The sequence below is a fragment of the Narcine bancroftii genome, chromosome 8, assembly GCF_036971445.1.
Source record: "Narcine bancroftii isolate sNarBan1 chromosome 8, sNarBan1.hap1, whole genome shotgun sequence".
Taxonomy (NCBI): Eukaryota; Metazoa; Chordata; class Chondrichthyes; order Torpediniformes; family Narcinidae; genus Narcine; species Narcine bancroftii.
This window is the reverse complement of record NC_091476.1, coordinates 178,249,402-178,268,292: the sequence shown is the minus strand read 5'-3', so window position 1 is coordinate 178,268,292 and position 18,891 is coordinate 178,249,402. Positions and strand designations below refer to the sequence as shown.

Below are 18,891 nucleotides of genomic sequence, written 5' to 3'. Positions count from 1 at the left end.
AACAAGAGATGATTAATAGATGATTAAGACAAAATAAGATGAATTCAAAGAAAAGCATTTTTATGCTTACACCTTGTCAATGGTTCTTCAAAGAATGGAAACATGCTCCACATATGCCCAGATATTACGACATATGACATCATAGTCACTATGGTAACACTACAAACAACAATTTTTCTTAAAGGTATAGTTATAAAATTAACGAAGAAGTAAAAACACAAGATTTGAACCGTGACAAACATTTCACCCAATGCATGCTTTATCAGTTTATCCCACTGAGCACAAGAATCCCAGTGGGGCATTCGATGGCCTCTGGCTGAGCCAATTGAGAGGTTTTCATAATTTTGCAAACCTGGTGGAAGAGGACATTTGGGCTGTGATTTAGGAGTGATTACTCTCAGTCTCAGAAGCTTCCTCACCTGTGTTCTTGGAGCTGTTGCTCAAGACTCCTGGGTGTTTCTTTGCAATACATTGGACAGCTGTTTTGTGCTTTATTCAGTAAGCTTGGGTTCTGTAAAATGGAGTAATATAACATTTAATTTGCAACAAGTGGCACCAATAATGCATTAAAATTGACCCTGAGTATTTCACTTGCAGCAAATGAAACATGTGATATTAGACAGGTGACATTAATGGCACCAAAGACAAAGGGCAGAGAGACTTAGGAGAATGGCATCTTAGCAACTGATGGAAGATCACTAATGGAGGGAAGAAGATAAACAACAACAATAACTGTGTAACAGAGATAGGGAGAACCGCAACCTGATTCTCAACACGGCCAACGCAAAGGAAATGATTGTGCACTTCTGGAGGATGTAGTTCAACTCCTCCCCATTGCATATCAATGGCTCCATCATGGAGAGCGTTGGGAAAACAAAGTTCCTTGGAGTGCATATAAAGGACATCGAGTGGGATGGCAGCTGCAAAGCATCAGGCTGGAAGGCAATACAGAGGATCATCGAAACAACCAAGAACATCACTGGGGTCCCCCTTTCCTCTATTAATGACATTCAACAGGAGCATTGCTTAAGTAGGTTCAAAGAATTGTTGAGGACCCTTTCTGTTCAGCACACAAGCATCTTTGACCCACTACCATCAGAAAAGAGGTAAAGAAGCATCAAAATTAGGACTGCCATGCTGAGAAATACAGTGCCTTCTGTAATTTTCAGGAGTAAGACACAATTTTTTTCCCCTTTTATTTGCACCCGAGACCTTTGACATTGTGTGAATGTGGGTGCACCATCGTCCAAATGTACATGTACAGTCGCGGGATTAAGTGCTGTGTGAAAAAAGTATTGTGTGAATGTGGGTGCACCATTGTCCAGATGTACATGTACAGTCGCAGGATTAAGTGCTGTGTGAGAAATGTATTGTGTGAATGTGGGTGCACCATTGTCCAGATGCACATGTACAGTCGCGGGATAATTAACTTGAAGATGAAAATTATGACAATTTTACATGATGTCATCAAGTTTTTTTAAAAGTTTGTTACGACGAGCAATTATGTATTAGGAATGGTCTGATTTTTGTATTTTTCTTTTCAAAGTTTGAATCCTGGTGACTTACAGCAACTGATCTTTATTTCCATGAAGCATTCATCCCACAGAACTGAACACACAGACTCCAATCAGCTTGAAAATTTTTAGAATGAAATATACAGAGCTCATTCAAACATTTGCAAGAATTTGGTCATTATTTCAGGCATAAATATTTTTTTATTCGCTGTAAAATAAAATTAAAGAATAAATTCTCATGGCATCAAAATAATATTCATTTACACTAGAGTTAAACAAGAAAGACTGCAGATGCCGGGATCGACAGTAATTCAAATGTGCCGGAGAAGCTCAGCAGGCACGCAGCATCCCAAGTTTCTCCAGCACCTTTGTGCAATTCACTCACACTGGTTTTTTAAAAAAAGGTGGATACCTTGTATTAGGAAGGGTTGTAGCTGTCATGTGACAGCATTTCCCCCTATCAAGTTGGAGGACACACTAGCTGCCAATCAAGGTTTGGTTCTGCTCCACCCATTAGTGCGCACCTTGCCGTTTGGGTCCATGTCAATGACCTGGACTGGACTCTCCAGCCTGCCTGAACTTGGCCATGGTTCACTGGCTGCTGTAATTGGATTAACCCTCCTGGCACTGAACCACTGATTCCCTGTAAATGATCTAGGTTGGACCCTCTAGCATTGTAAAGGACCATGCTTTGCTTTGCTCTCTCTCTCTTGACTCTTTGTGGCCTGTGAGTATCACCTTCTGTATTGGGTTGAGGCGAGTCCCAAGGTCAGTTAGTTAGAGCCGTGTCCGTACAGGTCAAGGGGTGTGGGCACGTGGCATTTCCTTGATCTGATTGTTTACTGGATGTGGGTTTGTGCCATTCCTAAGCTTTGTCGGTTTTCCCTCGTTACCCGCAGTGCACCTCCATCCCCTTGCAAACTGTGTCTTTAATGTTTAGATTCTGTGGTTTCCTCTGCATCTCTTGAGAATAAACTTGTGCTCTGTACATCCATCTCGGTGTGGTTCTTAACCTGTGGGACCCACACAAACCTGCACTTACAACATACCTTCTTTTCCAGCAGCAGGGGTTGGTGAAAGAGTGAGCACAGGAGAAACATTTTGAAAAGTGTCAGTAAAAGATGACTGTAATTACTGAATTAACTGCAACCAATAAAAGAAAGTTCAAGCGAAGCATCCACTGTGTGAGTGGTCCAATGTTAGCTTTGGTGAGACAAGGGACAGGTGTTGGCAGTGATAACAGCCCAAAAGGAGAAAAGGGCACAGCTAAGGCAGGTGAGTAAAGCGAAGGACATTTTCTCATTGCACAGAATGAGCTGTGGGCAAGGCAGTCAGAGCAGTAGTATGCTCCTCTGGTAAGATATGGAAAATCAGGAATCTCTGATTGTAGAGCTCGTCGAAAGAACCAAAGACTTGTTGATCCAAACCAAGGCTTTTATTAGCAAAAGACCGGAGCTCTTCTTCACAGGTGGCCAACCAGTCCAGAATGATCCGACCTGGCTAGGGACACAACCCTTTAAGGCCCAGACAATAGGTGTGGCTTAGCTCTCTGCCATTGCTGTAAGCACAGTCTAGATACAGTAACTATACACTATGTACATTGGTGATAGATCTGTACTATCACATTCACCCCTTCTTGGAGAATTGACCCTGGGAAAAAAAAAACAAAAATGAGGGAGAGAATGAAAGGAAGGGGTAGGTCAAGGACTGTAGCGGTCAGGGGGTCTGACCATCCGGCGTGACCGCCGTGGTGCCGGGATTGGGGTCGCTGGAGTGGTGTCGCCAGCGGGCTCGTCGGGTGCGACTGCTCCGTCGCTCAATTCCCCAGTTGTGTTGTCGGCAGGGTGGCCCGGGTCATTGGGGTGCTGTTGGTCCTTCTGTTGCGGAACGGGGCCTGGAGAATAAGGAGTTGGGGAAGGTTGGGTTGGGGGGTTTGCTGGGCCTACCGCGTCCTGAGCTAGGTCCCGCACCGAAACAGTGTCCTTCCGCCCGTCTGGTAACTCAACGTAGGCGTAATGTGGGTTCACGTGGAGTAGAGTCACTCGGTCGACCAAGGGGTCGTTCTTTGAGTGCCGGACGTGGCGTCGCAAAAGGACGGGGCCAGGGACGGTGAGCCATGCCGGTACAGTGGTTCCTGATTCGGATTTCCTCGGGAAAAGGAACATCCTCTCGTGGGGGGTGGCATTTGTTGCAGTACATAGGAGGGAGCGGATGGAGTGTAAGGCACTAGTGAGAACCTCCTGCCAGTGAGAGGTGGGGAGACCTTTAGACCGGAGAGCCAGTGTAACCGCTCTCCATATGGTGGCATTCTCCCTCTCGACCTGGCCGTTACCGCGTGGGTTATAGCTCGTGGTCCTGCTTGAAGCAATACCATACTCCAGAAGGTACTGTCGCAGCTCTGCACTCATGAATGAGGACCCCCTATCACTGTGGATGGAATTGGGATACCCGAAGATGGTGAAAATACTGTGAAGGGCCTGTATCACTGAGGTGGCAGTGGTGTCTGGGCAGACCACAGTGAATGGGAAGCGGGAGTACTCGTCGATGGCTGTAAGGATGTAGGTATTACGGTTGGTCGACGGCAGGGGCCCCTTAAAGTCTACGCTAAGACGCTAGAAGGGGCGGGTGGCTTTGATAACATGGGAGTTATCCGGACGGAAGAAGTGGGGCTTGCATTCAGCGCACACTGAACAGGCTCGGGTCATGGAGCGGATCTCCTCGACTGTGTAGGGTAAGTTGCGCGCCTTGACAAAGTGAGCAAACCTAGTGACCCCTGGATGACAGAGCGCCTCATGGAGTTTCCGTAGTCTGTCCATCTGTATGCTGGCGCACGTCCCCCTGGAGAGCGCGTCAGGTGGGTCGTTGAGCTTACCAGGCCGGTACAGGATGTCATAGTTAAAGGTGGAGAGTTCGATTCTCCATCTGGCGATTTTGTCGTTTTTTATCTTACCACGCTGGGTGTTGCTGAACATGAAGGAGATCGCGCGTTGATCAGTCAACAGTGTAAAGCGCCTCCCAGCGAGGTAATGTCTCCAATGACGCACCGCTTCAACTATGGCCTGGGCTTCCTTCTCGATCGAGGAGTGTCTACTCTCCGGATCCTGGAGGGTTCTGGAGAAGAAGGCTACAGGCCGTCCGGCCTGGTTCAAGGTGGCTGCCAGGGCGAAGTCAGACGCATCGCTCTCGACTTGAAACGGGACAGACTCATCGATCGCGTGCAGCGTTGCAGCAGCGATGTCGGATTTGATTCGATCGAAAGCCGCTGTGGCTTCGGTCGAGAGGGGAAAAGAGGTGGTCTTGATAAGAGGACGTGCCTTGTCGGCGTAGTGTGGAACCCACTGGGCGTAATACGAGAAAAAGCCCAGGCAACGTTTGAGAGCTTTCTGGGTATGTGGTGGGGGGGGGGGGGGGTGGTAAGTCCATTAGGGGACGCATGCGGTCAGGATCTGGCATGACTATCCCGTTTTCCACCACACAACCTAGAATAGCGAGTCGTGTGGTCCGGAAGACACACTTGTCCAAATTGTAAGTCAGGTTCAGCCGACGGGCAGTTTGAAGAAATTTGTCTAGGTTGGCGTCGTGGTCCTGCACATCGTGGCCACAGATGGTGATATTGTCCAGATACGGGAAGGTAGCGGTTAGCCCGTTCTGGTCCACCATCCTGTCCATTTCCCGCTGGAAGACCGCGACACCATTCGTGACCCCGAATGGTACCCTGAGAAATTGATATAGCCGCCCATTCGCTTCAAAGGCCGTGAATGGTCGGTCCTCGCAGCGGATCGGGAGCTGGTGGTAGGCCGAACATAGGTTAATAGTGGAGAAAATGCGGTATTGGGCGATCTGGTTCACCACATCCGTGATGCATGGCAGGGGGTACGCATCCAGGAGCGTGAAGCGGTTAATGGTCTTGCTATAGTCGACCACCATCCGTAGTTTTTCCCCATTCTTGACAACCACCACCTGGGCTCTCCAGGGGCTTGAACTGGGTTCAATGATGCCCTCATCCAGCAATCTACGCACCTCACTCCTAATGAATTGCCTGTTTTCGTAACTATATTGCCAACTTTTGGTGTCCACAGGCTTCCAGCCAGGGGTGAGGTTTGCGAAGAGTGCTGGCGGGGCAATCCGGAGTGTGGAAAGGCCGCAGGATTGGCCCCGGGGCACGGGGGCGGGTTGCTCGGGTGCTTCGTGGGTGGGGCGATGGCAGACCGAGAGGGGGGCGTGGGGTCCCCCAAAGTGTAGGGATACCGTTTGGAACTGACACTGGAAGTCTAATCCCAGCAACACTGGGGCGCACAATTGGGGAAGGATGAATAATTTGAAGTGGGTGACCGTCACGCCCTGTACTTCCAGCGTGGCGATGCAATACCCCTTTATCCCAGTCGAGTGCGACCTCGTTACTAATGAGATCCTCTGGGTAGTGGGGATAATGTCAAGTCCCCAACGGAGAGCCAGATCTGGCTGGATAAAACTGTCAGTTGACCCAGAGTCAAATAAGCAATTGGTGTAGTGTCCATGCACTTTAATCAGTTCCATTGCTCTGGTGAGGGGATGAGAGCATTGCTGGTTTAATGTTATCGAAGCAGTTGACAGGGGAGTTTTGCGCGATGATGTCATGCAACGGGATGACGTCACGACACGGGATGACGTCACGACACGGGATGACGTAGTCAACGCACGAGGAGCAGGTTGGAGGACCTCCCGGAAGTGCTGTTGTGGCGGCGTTGGCGGGTGAATGGTAAGTAGTGGGGTTTGTAGTTGCTCGCAATTGGCGGTGGGTAGGTCGTTGGTCGCGGCGGTCGGGCCCTGGCGGTCGTCAGCGATGGACGCTAGGGTGAGCACCTGGTTGGCCGCGGGGGTGGCTGTGGTGGCGGTAGCAGCGGCGGTAGCGTCGGCCCTGGGGGTGGCTGTGGCGGCGGCAGCAGCGGCGGCGGTAGCGTCGGCCCCGGGGTTGTCTGTGGTGGCGGCAGCAGCGGCGGTAGCGTCGACCCCGGGGGTTTCTGTGGCGGTGGCAGCAGCGGTGGTAGCGTCAAGTGTTCCGCACGGGGGCGAGAGGCGGGCCAACACCATGGTTGCGAGGGTCGGCTGCCCCTTCCGGGTTCGGCATCTCCGTGGCGTCAGGCGTTGCCATGCAGGGGAGCCCTCGCTCTCATTGGACGAGAGCTCTGGGGAAGAAGAGTTTGAATGGGATAGTGGCGATTGGGCTTCACACGAGGCACTGTGTTTGCTGGCGGCCATTTTAGACCTACAGACTGCAGCAAAGTGGCCGTTTTTAAGGCACTTCTGGCACCTGGCTTTTCTTGCTGGGCACTGGGACCTGCTGTGCTTGTCCCTCCCGCAGAAATAACATTTCGGGTTCGCACGGGGCAGTGTAACAGCAGCCGACAGGCCGTCAGTATCTCGGGGGTTGGTAGGGTAGAAGGGCACTCTACTCACATCAGAACGAGGGGTCCAGTCCCTAGAGAGCTCGGTGGACTTTGCATCCTCCATTGTGATCGCAATCCGGGCCACGTCCTCTAGTTTTTCTACCCCTTGTTTGAGCAAGCGCAGCCTCACTTCATTCGATCTGAGCCCGGCCACATAGGCATCCCGGACGAGATCATTTGTGATCTCGGCAGCAGTTTTGTCCACACAGTTACAGTCCTTGCCCAATGCCTTTAATACTTGTAAATATGCCCTGCTGGACTCGCCGGGCTGTTGCTTCCTCGACGCAAGCACGAGCCGGGCATGAACTCTGTTCACCGGTTGATCATACAGTCCTTTCAGTACCTTTATGGCTGCGGTGTAAGTGGTTTCATCCTGGATGTTCTCGTAGACTCTCAAGGACACCATAGACAGCAATGCTGTTAGACGCTGGTTATCCTCCTCTACCTGAATGAATCTCAGGAAGTTTTCAAAGTTCAGCAGCCAGAACTTAAAGGCTTTGAAGGCTGTAGCTGACTGTGGGTCGATATCAAGTTTTTCTGGCCGAGTTAAACGCTCCATCCCTTTCAAAAAAAATTCCTTTGCTAATAAAATTGTAGAGCTCATCGAAAGAACCAAAGACTTGTTGATCCAAACCAAGGCTTTTATTAGCAAAAGACCGGAGCTCTTCACAGGTGGCCGACCAGTCCGGAATGATCCGACCTGGCTAGGGACAAAACCCTTTAAGGCCCAGACAATAGGCGTGGCTTAGCTCTCAGCCAATCGCTGTAAGCACAGTCTAGATACTGTAACTATATACACTATGTACATTGGTGATAGATCTGTACGATCACACTGATGACTTCACCTGCAAGGAGTAAATCCACTTGCAGCTCAAGAGAGAGAAGGGAATGCGCAGTCAGTGGAGGTTAACTTTGTGACTGTTCTCAATAACATGTATGCTATTTTGGATTCTGAAGGACATGACCTACCAAGGACAAATCATAGTGGTCAAGTCTCTGGCATGGAATTTGGCTATTTGGCTTAGAATGAAAGAAGAGATAAGAGGTGAGCTGTTATGATAAGTGATTCAATAGATAGGAAGTTTTGACAATGAGATAGACTCCCGGATGATGTGTTTCCTCTCAGGTGCTGGGGTGAGGAATGTTTTAGTAAATTGCATGATATTATCAAGCAGAAGGGTGAGCAGCCAGAAGTTATTGTCCATGTTGGAAGCGAAAATCCTGGTTGAAAATGATGAAGAACTGCAAATTAAGTTCCAGTTAGGAGCTAAGTTAAAAGGTTGTGATATCAGGAGTTGCTACTTGTGCCATGTTCTAGTGAGGTGAGAAATAGGAGTATAATATAGTTTAATATGTGGCTAAGGAGATGGTGCAGGAAGGAGGGCATCAAATTTTTGGATTACTGGGGTCTCTTCCAGGAAAGATGGGACCTGCGCTGGTGGAATGATTTGCATCTGAACTGGAGAGGGCCAAAACCCTTTCTCGAAGGTTTGCTAGTACGGCTCCAGGGAGTTTAAACTCAAGAAGCAGGGGCATGAGAAGTAGAGCGGCAGAGCAGATGATGGCATGGTTATGCAAAAATATGTGGTTAGACCAGCAGTCAAAGACAGAAAAAGAAAGTTTGAGCATAGTGGGAATAATGTTTTGAATTGTATCTATTTCAAAACAATGAGAATTGTAGGAAAAGTGGATGAGGTTAAAGCATGGTTCAGCACATGGAATTATGACATTGTAGCCAACAGTGAGACTTGGTTGCAGGAGGGGTAGGAGTGGCAGCTCAATTTTCTGGGGTACTGTTATTTTAGATGCGATAGTGAGGGAGATGAAAGAGGGAAAGGTGACAATGCTAGTCAGAGAAAATGCCACAGCAACCCTGTCAGGACAAATTACAGGGCTCATCATCTATTGAGGCTATGTGTGCAGTACTGAGAAAGGGTTGAGCACATTAATGGGATTATATGATAGACCTCGCAATAGTTAGTGGAAATTGGAGGAAACAATTTATAGAGAGATAGCAGACAGCTGCGAGTTGTGATAATAGGTGATTTGAACTTTCGACATATTGACTAGAATTACAATATAAAAGGGTGGGGTGGCTGACAGTTTATCAAACCGTTGTTGAAGAAAGTTGTGTTAATATATAGTGATTCCAACAAGAGAGAGTGTAATACTGAATTTCCTATTGGGGAGTGAGACAGGATGAGTGATTAAAGTAGTGGAAGAGAATACTTTGGATCGCAAGATCATAATGCCATTAGTTTCAAGATAATTGTGGAAAAGGATAAACTTTGGGTTGAAATTCTAAATCGGATAAAGGCCAACTTTGATGGAATCAGAAAGGAATGAGAGAGGTTATGTTCTGACAAAGGTGTACGTGGTAAGCAAGAGGCATTCAAATGTGAAATTTTGAGCACAGAGTTTGCACTTTCCTGTCTTGACTTTAAGTATTAACAAGTATGAAGAGCCTTAGTTTTCAAGAAGTATTGAGATCTTAAGAAGAAGGGGGAGCCTTCAGGTATAGGGGCCAAGGAACAAATGAGGTACTTGTGAAATGCAAGAAAACATTGAAGAAGAATATCAGAAGAGATAAAAGGCACAAAGTGGTTCTGATTGACAAGGTGAAGGAAATCGCAAGGGCTTTAGATATTATGACCAAATTGATAGCATGGGACAAAATTGATCCTAGGTAGATAAGAGTGGTCAGCTATGCATGGAGCTAAAGACATGTGGGATATCTTAAGTGGATTTTTTTTGCATCTGTATTTACTCAGGAGACAGCCTAAAGGGCAGTAAGGACATGGACATGGATTGCAGAGGAAGAGGTCTTGATGCAAATAAAGATGGATAAATTCCCAGGGCCTGAGATGTTCCTCTGGATCTGGAGGGATGCTAGGGCAGAAATTGCAGAGGTATTTAAACTTCCGGAGCCCCTGATGATATGGCAGAGGATGGGAGGATGGGAGGATGGCTAGTGGTGTTTATTGTTTAAGATAGGTTCTTAGAATAATCTGGGAGATTATAGGCTGTTCAGTCTGACATCAGTTGTGAATAAGTTGTTGAAGGGTATTCCAAGAGACCAGATAAACAATTACTTGGATCGGCAGGGACTAATTAAAGATAGCCAAGATGGCTGTGTGCATGGTAGGTCATGTCTAACCAATCTTATAAAGTGTTTCAAGGAGGTTATCAGGAATGTTGATGAAATTAAGGCCATGGATGTTGTCTACATGGACTTTAGGAAGTTCTCACATGAGAGGTTGGTCAAGAAGGTTTAGTAGCTCAGCATCCAGGATGAGGTAGTAAATTGGATTAGACATTGGCTTTGTGGGAAAAGCTAGAGTGACAGTAGATGATTGCGTCTCTAACTGCAGACCTGCGACAAGTGGTGTGCCTCAAGGATATGTGCTAGCTACATTGTTGTCATGTCAATTGTCAATATGGTAAATTGGATTGCTCTTGGCAGAGATTAGACTTTGCGTACATTTACTTGGACGACATCCTTGTAGCAAGTCAAAATGAGCAAGATGACTGCCTGCATTTGCGCTGCCTTTTCCAACAGCTCCAAGACTTTGGTCTGACAATTAACCTTGACAAGTGTCAATTTGGCAAGTCAACCATAGAATTCTTAGGGCATAAAATTACAGCAGATGGCTTATCTCCGTTATCAGGCAAGGTAGACGACATCTGTACATTCTCCAGACTTGTCACTGTTAAAGGGCTACACAAGTTTTTGGGAATGATAAATTTTTATCACAGATTTATTCCCAGGATTGCTGACATCCTGTGACCCCTGTTTGACATCATCTCTGCTCCAAACAAAAACATTACCTGGACCACAGAGGCAGAGGCCGCATTTATGTCCGCCAAAGAGGCATTAGCCAAAGCAGCAATGCTTGCACATCCAAATCCTGAAGCTGCTTTGACACTTAGCACAGATCCCTCGGGAACAGCTGTGGGTGCAGTTCTGGAACCCGTCAATGGCCATTATCAGCCCCTTCCCTTCTTTAGTCATCATCTCAGACCAGCGGAAATGAAGTACAGCGCCTTTGATCGAGAACTATTAGCACTTTGTCTGGCTATAAGGCACTTTTGTTATATCTTGGAAGGTTGACATTTCACCATATTCACAGACCATAAACCGCTCATTTTTGCCTTTAGCAAAGTCACAGATCCTTGGTCGGCAAGACAACAACAACATTTGTACTACGTTTTGGAGTTTACTACGGACATATGTCATATTTTGGGAAAGGACAATCTGGTCACAGATGTGCTCTCTAGATCAAGTGTGTGCCATATTCAAGGTGGAGTCAACATTGCTGAACTGGCTGTGGCACAATCCGTGGATAAGGATATACAGCTATTACTGGACTCGACATTCAACAGATGGCACCACAACAAGGTCATTAGATATGGGGATAGTGCTGGAGGATTGGCGCATTGCGCATGTGGTTCCGTTATTTAAAAAGGGTTCAAGGAGGAAGCCTGGAAACTATCGGCCTGTAAGTTTGATGTCTGTGGTAGGTAAATTAATGGAGAAAATTCTTAGAGATAGTACTTATAAACATCTGGATAGACAGGGTCTGATCAGGAGCACTCAACATGGATTTGTGGGAGGAAGGTCATGTTTGACCAATCTGATTGAATTTTTTGAAGAGGTGACTAGGAATGTGGATGAGGGTAGCGCAGTGGATGTTGTCTATATGGACTTCAGTAAGGCCTTCGATAAGGTACCACATGGAAGGTTAGTTAGGAAGGTGCAGTCTTTAGGTATAAATTTTGAGATAGTCAAATGGATTGAACATTGGCTGAAAGGGAGAGGCCAGAGAGTGGTAGTGGATAATTGTCTGTCAGGTTGGAGAGCATTGGTGTGCCTCAAAGATCTGTATTGGGCCCATTGTTGTTCGTTATATACATTAATGATCTAGATGATGGGGTGGTGAATTGGATTAGTAAATATGCAGACGATACTAAGATAGGTGGAATAGTGGATAATAGTGGTCAGTGAAGATGGTAAAAGTCCTCCCCTCCAAGAAAGAGCGGAAATGCCGCACCGCCAGGTACATGCCCAGTAACTCACAGTCGAAAGTGCTATTCTTGCGCTCTGGTGGGCAGAGAAGCCGGCTGAAGAATGCCAGTGGCTTCCATTGTCTGTCCACCTGCTGCTCCAGGAAGGCGCCAATGTCTGTGGCAGAGGCATCGACGGAGAGCGCCATATGCAGGTCAGTGTGCGGGTGGGCGAGCATAGTAGCCTTCACGAAGGTGTCCTTGGTGGCCTCGAATGCACTGCAGGCCTCTGGGGTCCAGGTGAGCATTTTTTGCTTGGCTGCAATGAGGGCGAATAGCGGCTGCATGATGCGCGCAACTCCCGGGATGAATCAGTTGTAGAAGTTGACCGTACCCGCAAACTCCTGCAGCCCCTTGAGATTGTGTGGACGTGGGAACTCCTTGATTGTGGCGACCTTCATCGCGGCGGGCATAGCTCCCTCGGCTGTGATGGTATGGCCCAGGACTCTTTCCCAAACTGGCACTTGGCTGGGTTGATGGTGAAGCCAAAGTCGGCCAGCCGGGAGAAGAGAGTGCGCAGGTGGGTCTTGTGTTGCGCCCGATCCCTGCTGGCAACGAGGATGTCGTCTAAGTAAATGAAGACGAAATCCAGGTCCCTGCCCACTGAGTCCATGAGGCGCTGGAAGGTCTGAGCAGCGTTCCTGAGCCCGAACGGCATGAGAAGGAATTCGAACAAGCTGAAGGGAGTGATGATGGCCGTATTGGTTATGTCATCAGGGTGCACTGGGATTTGGTGATACCCATGCACCAGGTCAACCTTGGAGAAAACCCTCGCGCCATGCAGGTTGGCTGTAAAGTCCTGGATGTGAGGGATGGGGTAACGGTCAGGAACTGTCGCTTCATTGAGTCGTTGATAGTCTCCTCAGGGGTACCAGCCGCCAGAGGCTTTCAGGACCAGGTGGAGCAGCGAGGCCCATGGGCTGTCGGACCGCTGAATGATTCCCCAGCTCCAACAGATGCGAAAACTCCTCTTTCGCCACCTTGAACTTGTCAGGCGGGAGCCGGTGTGCCTTGGCGTGAACCGGTGGGCCCTGGGTGGGGATGTGGTGGAACACCCCGTGGCGCGATGAGGTAGCGGAGAACTGTGGCTTGAGGAGGGTCAGAAACTCGTCCAGGACTCCCTGGAACTCCTCTCTGGGCGTGTTGATCGTGACCATCTGCGGCTGCTCTGTGTGGGAGGCGTCCAGGCGAACAGCCTGTAAAGTACGGGCATCCACCAGGCGCCTACCCCGAATGTCCACCAGAAACCTGTGGGCGAGGAGGAAGTTGGCACCCAGGATGGCGGTTGGAAGGACGAGACGGTGAACCTCCATGAGAACTTTCGTCGGCCGATCTGGAAGTAGACTGTCTTGTCTCCATACATCCGGATCTCTGTTGCGTTGGCCGCATGGAGGGGAGGTCCTCGAGGTCAGTTCCTGGACTCTATGGCTGTGGCGATGCTGATCTGGGCCCCAGTGTCGACGACGAACCACCGGCCGCTAACTGAGACCCGCAGGTAGAGGAGACTGTGTCCTTGGTCAGCCGCTGCAGCCATTAACAGCGGCCGGCCTGCTCATTTCCCTGGAACGAGCAGGGCTGACGACAATCCTGAGCCTTGGCTCCCCAGTGCTGGTGGTAGAAGCAGAGGCCTGGAGCGGATGCCATACCCCTGGTTATGCTCTTGGTGGCCCCTGCAGGGGCCAGATGCTCTACCACAGTGCTAGGGGCAGGCTTGGCATGGTCATGCCTGTGCCTCATGACCTGCTGGACAGCCGAGCACTCCGGGAATGGTTCGAGCCATAACTCTTGAGCCTTCTGAGCAAACTTCCCCGGGTCCGTAAAGCTCTCTTGGGGCCAGTAACGGCTGGATGTCCTCGGGCAGATGGGCGAGGAAAATGCGCTCGAAGCGTGGGCAGTTGGTGTGATTACCCATGAGCGCGAGCATCTTGTCCATCAGCTCCATTGTGGACCTGTCCCCCAGGGCATCAAGGTGCAGCATCCGAGCGGCACGCTGGCACCTGGATAGTCTGAGGGATCCGGTGAGCACTCGCTTGATGGTCTTATATTTGTCTTCAGTGGGTGGGTGCTGAACGAGGTGCAGCATGTGTTTGGCGGTAGCCTGGTCCAGGGCGGCAACCACATGGTAGAATTTGGTCATGTTGGATGAAATCTGGCAGAGGTGAAACTGAGCCTCTGCATGACCGAACCAGGTCTCCGGCTCATGAACCCAGAATTCAGGCCGCTTGATGACTATAGCAATGATCCCAGATTCGCTCCTGATGGGTTCAAAGACGTTTGAACCAGTCGGGGTCACCAATTGTAGCGGCAGCTACTCTGCTACTGAAAGAACACACAAGCAGACGGGTTGAGCTCAGTGAGCAGAACTGATTTACTGCAGGCTGCTGGGCTGGACATACTCCCAGCCTGGACCTGGCTGAGAACCGCGCTGGGGGGGGGGGGCGCGTGGCGCTGACATCACCCAGGCGTCACGTGGTCCCCCAACTTAGGCTTCTGAGCCCCGTGCTGAGAAGAAGGGGAAATTGCTGACGGTGCCATTTTGGCCGGCTGCCCTGCTGTGTGGATTACAAGCGGGGCCGGTTCCCCTGCCTAGTGGTGTGCCGCCACAGTACGGCCCTTATGGTTCCAGGAGATATTCACTTCACATGCAATTTAGACATGGACGTCCTGCAACAATTCCGCAAGGGTATTGCTAACAGGAAACCATCCTCTACCAACTGGCATGGCAAACCTTGGCAACAAGTTCCCCAATCATTATTAAACACTGAACTTGTATTCGTACAAAGACAGGTTCTAGGGGCACCGCTACTAAAACCATATGAAGGACCATTTTGTGTGATTAAGAGAGATAGAGTGGTATATACATTAGATATCGGAGGGCATCTGCAGCTATTCAGCGTGGACAGACTTAAACCCGCCCATACAGACCCTACTTCACCAGTTCAGTGCCCTCACCCCAGGTGACGTGGAGTATCTGGCATCTTAAGTTACAGTGGTGATTCTGGGGAATAGGGGGTGATGTAGCGGGCACACAGCGCGGTATTGAGAACCGCCACCATCAGTTCAGACTTACCTGACACATCACAGGCTAGCAGTGCTGGGCATCAAAGTACAGAGAGTGGATCAGATGAAGCTCCTGCCGAAAGGCGTGGGGCGCTAATGGCTCATAGCTTTAACCTGCTGGTCATGTGGACCAGCAGCTGTTCACTAATGAGCTCATTAACAGGCTGGGAATAAAAGGTCTGTGTATGTCTGCAATAAACCAGACTTTCGAGTTGTCTACCTTGGTGTGTGTTTGCCTTTATTTAGTAGCATCTACCGAAGTAGCTGCTACAAGATGAGATATTATGGTGAAGTTTTATAAGACATTGATGATGCCAAATTTGGAGAATTGTTTGCAGTTTTTTCACCTACACACAAGAAATATATCAATAAGATTGGAAGAATGCAAAGAAAATTTACAAGGATTTTGTTGGAACTTGAGCTGGGACTTATTTCTTGGATCATCAAAGAAAGTTGGGAAATTTGAGAGAAGAATACAAAATTGAGTGATATAGAGTGGGTAAATGCAAGCAGGCATTTTCCAGTGAGGTTGGGTGAAATGAGAATGAGACAATGTGGGTTAAGGGTGAAAGGTGAAATGTTTAAAGAGAACTTCTTTACTGAGAGAGTGATGGTACAGTGGGCTGACAGTGGAGGTGGTAGAATCAGGTTTGATTTTGATATCTAAGAGAAGACTTTATAGGTACATGGATGGGATGAGGCAGAAAAGTAGTTTGCCGTGGACTAGTTGGGCCAAGGGGCCTGTTTCTGTGTTGTAGTTCAGTTGTCCTGTGGTTCAATATCTAATTTTCTTTTAATTTCTGCAGCCTAAAAACCTTGTTTTGTTCTGTGTCACAATTGATAGGCTTAAGGCAGTATCTCAAATGAAGTGATTAGAAACAGCAGTCTGTATTCATCTTTGAGGTACAGAATTCCAAAGATTCACAGGCTCTGAGTCATTTAAACAGATCCATCTCAGTGCTGAAAGGTGTATTCCTTAATCTGAGACTGTGACAGCCAAGTGAATGGAAAAGCCTATCAGCATGAAGCCTGTCAAACCCTGACTGAATCCTATGATGCCATGAGACCATTGCTTAATTTAAAAAAGAGATGGAAACTATTGGCCAAATCGGTATCTTTAGTTGGGGATTTGTGAGAGTAGGTAGTTGATAGCAAGTATAAGATAGTGATTCCTCTGTTTAATTGACTTATAATTGACTTTATCCTATCTGATCAGGATTATTTCAAACCTAGTACTCAGTTCTGAGATAAGAGCTTGTTTGTTGAGCCCCCAGATATGGATGAGAAGCCACAATCACTGCATTGATTCTGTTAGAATGTAGGCAGAGATAAATGAGCTGAATGTTTCATTGCTCCAACTCTCACAAGCTGCCATTGTCCTAGACCTCAGGTCCTGCTTCAACATCATACAAAACTCTGGAGTGAGAGGAAGGTACTCAAATATTAATGTACAGGTTTAAGACTTCAAGCTCCATCTGTGCATTCTCTACAGGGATTATTTTTCTTTGGACTAGACTTTATCTTTTAAAAATGTTATTATTTTAATTAAAGTCTGTTAGCTTGTAGATGACAACAACAAATTTACTCAACTTTTTCTTGTCTGCTGCAGCAGCAGGTTTGTTTAAAAACACCTTGTTCCAATGAAACGCCAATCACATTGTGAAAATGAACAACGTAGAGTTTTACAGCACAGAAACAGGCCTGTCCATGCCAAACAACATACCCTTCTGCTTTAGTCCCACTTGCCTGCACAAGGCCCAAATCCCTCTAATCCCTTCCCATCCATGGGAGTTATCCAAGTCTTTCTTCAAGGAAGCTGACGAACCTACCTCTGCCACTTTGGCAGCACGTTCCATAAGGCCACCACTCACTGAGTAAAGAACTGTCCCTTCTAAATTTCATCCCCTGCACCTTATAGTTGTGTTCGCACATCCTAGATTCTCCTACTTTAGGAAACAGACTGTCACTTTCTCCAAATAATATCCTCTCCAATGACAAATGTGATACCTTTGATTAATGTTGCAACCATTCACCCCCTCTCCTCCTCCTACCACACCTGCAACTACGATACACAGAAAATTGAGCAGCCAATCCAAGTCCTCCTTCAACCACATTATGGCTACAATATCACATTGTTCTGTACAGATCCACACTACAATTGTCCACTTTCCCCATCAGGTTTAAAATAGAGCAAAGTTTCCCCACCTTTCCGTGACACTAGTACTTCACCATCCTGTTCTGCTTCAATGCACTTCCTTTGCTCTCCTTGCTATTATTAACCTCTTCAGTCTCCCTTTCTCTATTTTGAACCCACCCTTCTCAGACAAGTTTAGAGCCTCCTGGGTGAATCTAACAAATCTCCCCAACAGAATATTGGCCCCTTTCTCTGCCACAGAAGAGATTCTCATTGTTTCTCAATCTCATCAAAAATTTTGTTTCTGTGGAGTGAGTGGGAGAATAACCTACCAGGTTTACAAAGAAAAACATCGCAATAAAAATAGTCATTCAGATGGAACAATTGCTCTCTATAGGCCTGTCTGTCTGTCTGTCTGATCGCCTATTGCAATTTCTGTTTTCATTTTCAACATGGTTTGATTTTCTTTTAAAATATTCACATTATCTTGAAATTAGTTCCAGAGATGATTTTTTTTTACCGGCAATCGATGCTGCAAATAATGTGTTTCTAGGCTCTGGCGTCTTGACAACAAATGAGGGTGCACTTCGTTGGGAAATAATGCTACTTTTTCCTGCTGTTGTAAAGCTTCATCCTGAAAGAAAAGATGAGGCTGATCATGATTTTGGTTTTTTTCCACAAAACTTCATTATGCACCATTCAATTTGCAGTTAAGTGTTAGGGGCACTTCTCAGAGTGGATGGCAGGACATTAATGAGATGAAGTAGGAAACCACCACAAATAAAGTTGGTGTACACTGGTTTCAGTAAAGATTCATGGTTCTATTCCAGGAGTAGTAAGAGGCTGGGGATTAAAACACAAGAGGTCACTACCCCAATTCATTTATTCTAGTGGCTGAATGGACAAATTAATATGGCAATCCATATGGAAGATCGAACTTGAGGGCAGCGTACATAGTTAAAGGCAAGATTCTTAACAGTATAACGGAACAGGTGGATCTTGATGTCAGATTAAGGTTGCCTTGCAAGTTGATATGAGTTTCTGCAGCACATTTGTGTATTACATACTTTAAGAGTATTGTTTTCAGTTCTGGTCAGATCTTCAGATCGGAGAGGGTGTGGAAAAGATTTACCAAGATACTGCCTGGATTGGAGAACATGTCTTGTATAGAAAGGTTGAGTGAGTTGGAGCTTTTCTCTTTGGAGAGATGGAAGATGACAAGAGACATAATAGAGGTGAAAAAGAGTATGAAAGGCATGAATCGGCAGCAATACCAGAGGACATCTATTTCAAGTGAGTGTAGGAAAGTGCAGGGTAGACATCACAGAAAGGTTTTTTTTTAAGAGTGGTGGATGCCTAGAATGTATTGGTAGGGGTGGTGGTAGAGGCTGGTACAATAAGTACTTTTAAAAGATTCTTAGGATGTAAGGAAAATGGAGGCTTATGGGCTATGAGGGTGGGAAAGGTTAATGTGGAGTACGTTATATGGGCTGGCACAACATCAAAGGTCAAAAGCCTTGAACTGTGCTGTAATGTTCTGTTATTGTACACATAATGGCAAACCAGTGAGGAGTTCCTTTCTTGTGGTGAGAACAGGAGACATTCCAAAAGTTTTCAATTTCTAAATGCTTGTTTTTGTTCAGAATTTTTCTTAAATATTTTATTGAGGAATTAATTTTGAAGCAAATCAGAA

General features: G+C 47.3%; 1 protein-coding gene across 4 annotated transcripts in view; it reads right to left on the bottom strand.

The window, feature by feature from the left end:
* The window catches only part of LOC138741619 (serine/threonine-protein kinase SIK2-like), a 261,937-nt gene that overhangs the window by 6,497 nt on the left and 236,549 nt on the right, over nucleotides 1-18,891 (bottom strand). For all 4 annotated transcript variants that reach the window (XM_069895961.1, XM_069895962.1, XM_069895963.1 and 1 more), the window contains exons 13-14: nucleotides 17,719-17,832; nucleotides 420-511 (exon numbers count right to left, since the gene is read on the bottom strand). In XM_069895961.1, the coding sequence (XP_069752062.1) occupies nucleotides 420-511; nucleotides 17,719-17,832 (206 nt within the window). The remainder of the gene's footprint in view (nucleotides 1-419; nucleotides 512-17,718; nucleotides 17,833-18,891) is intronic.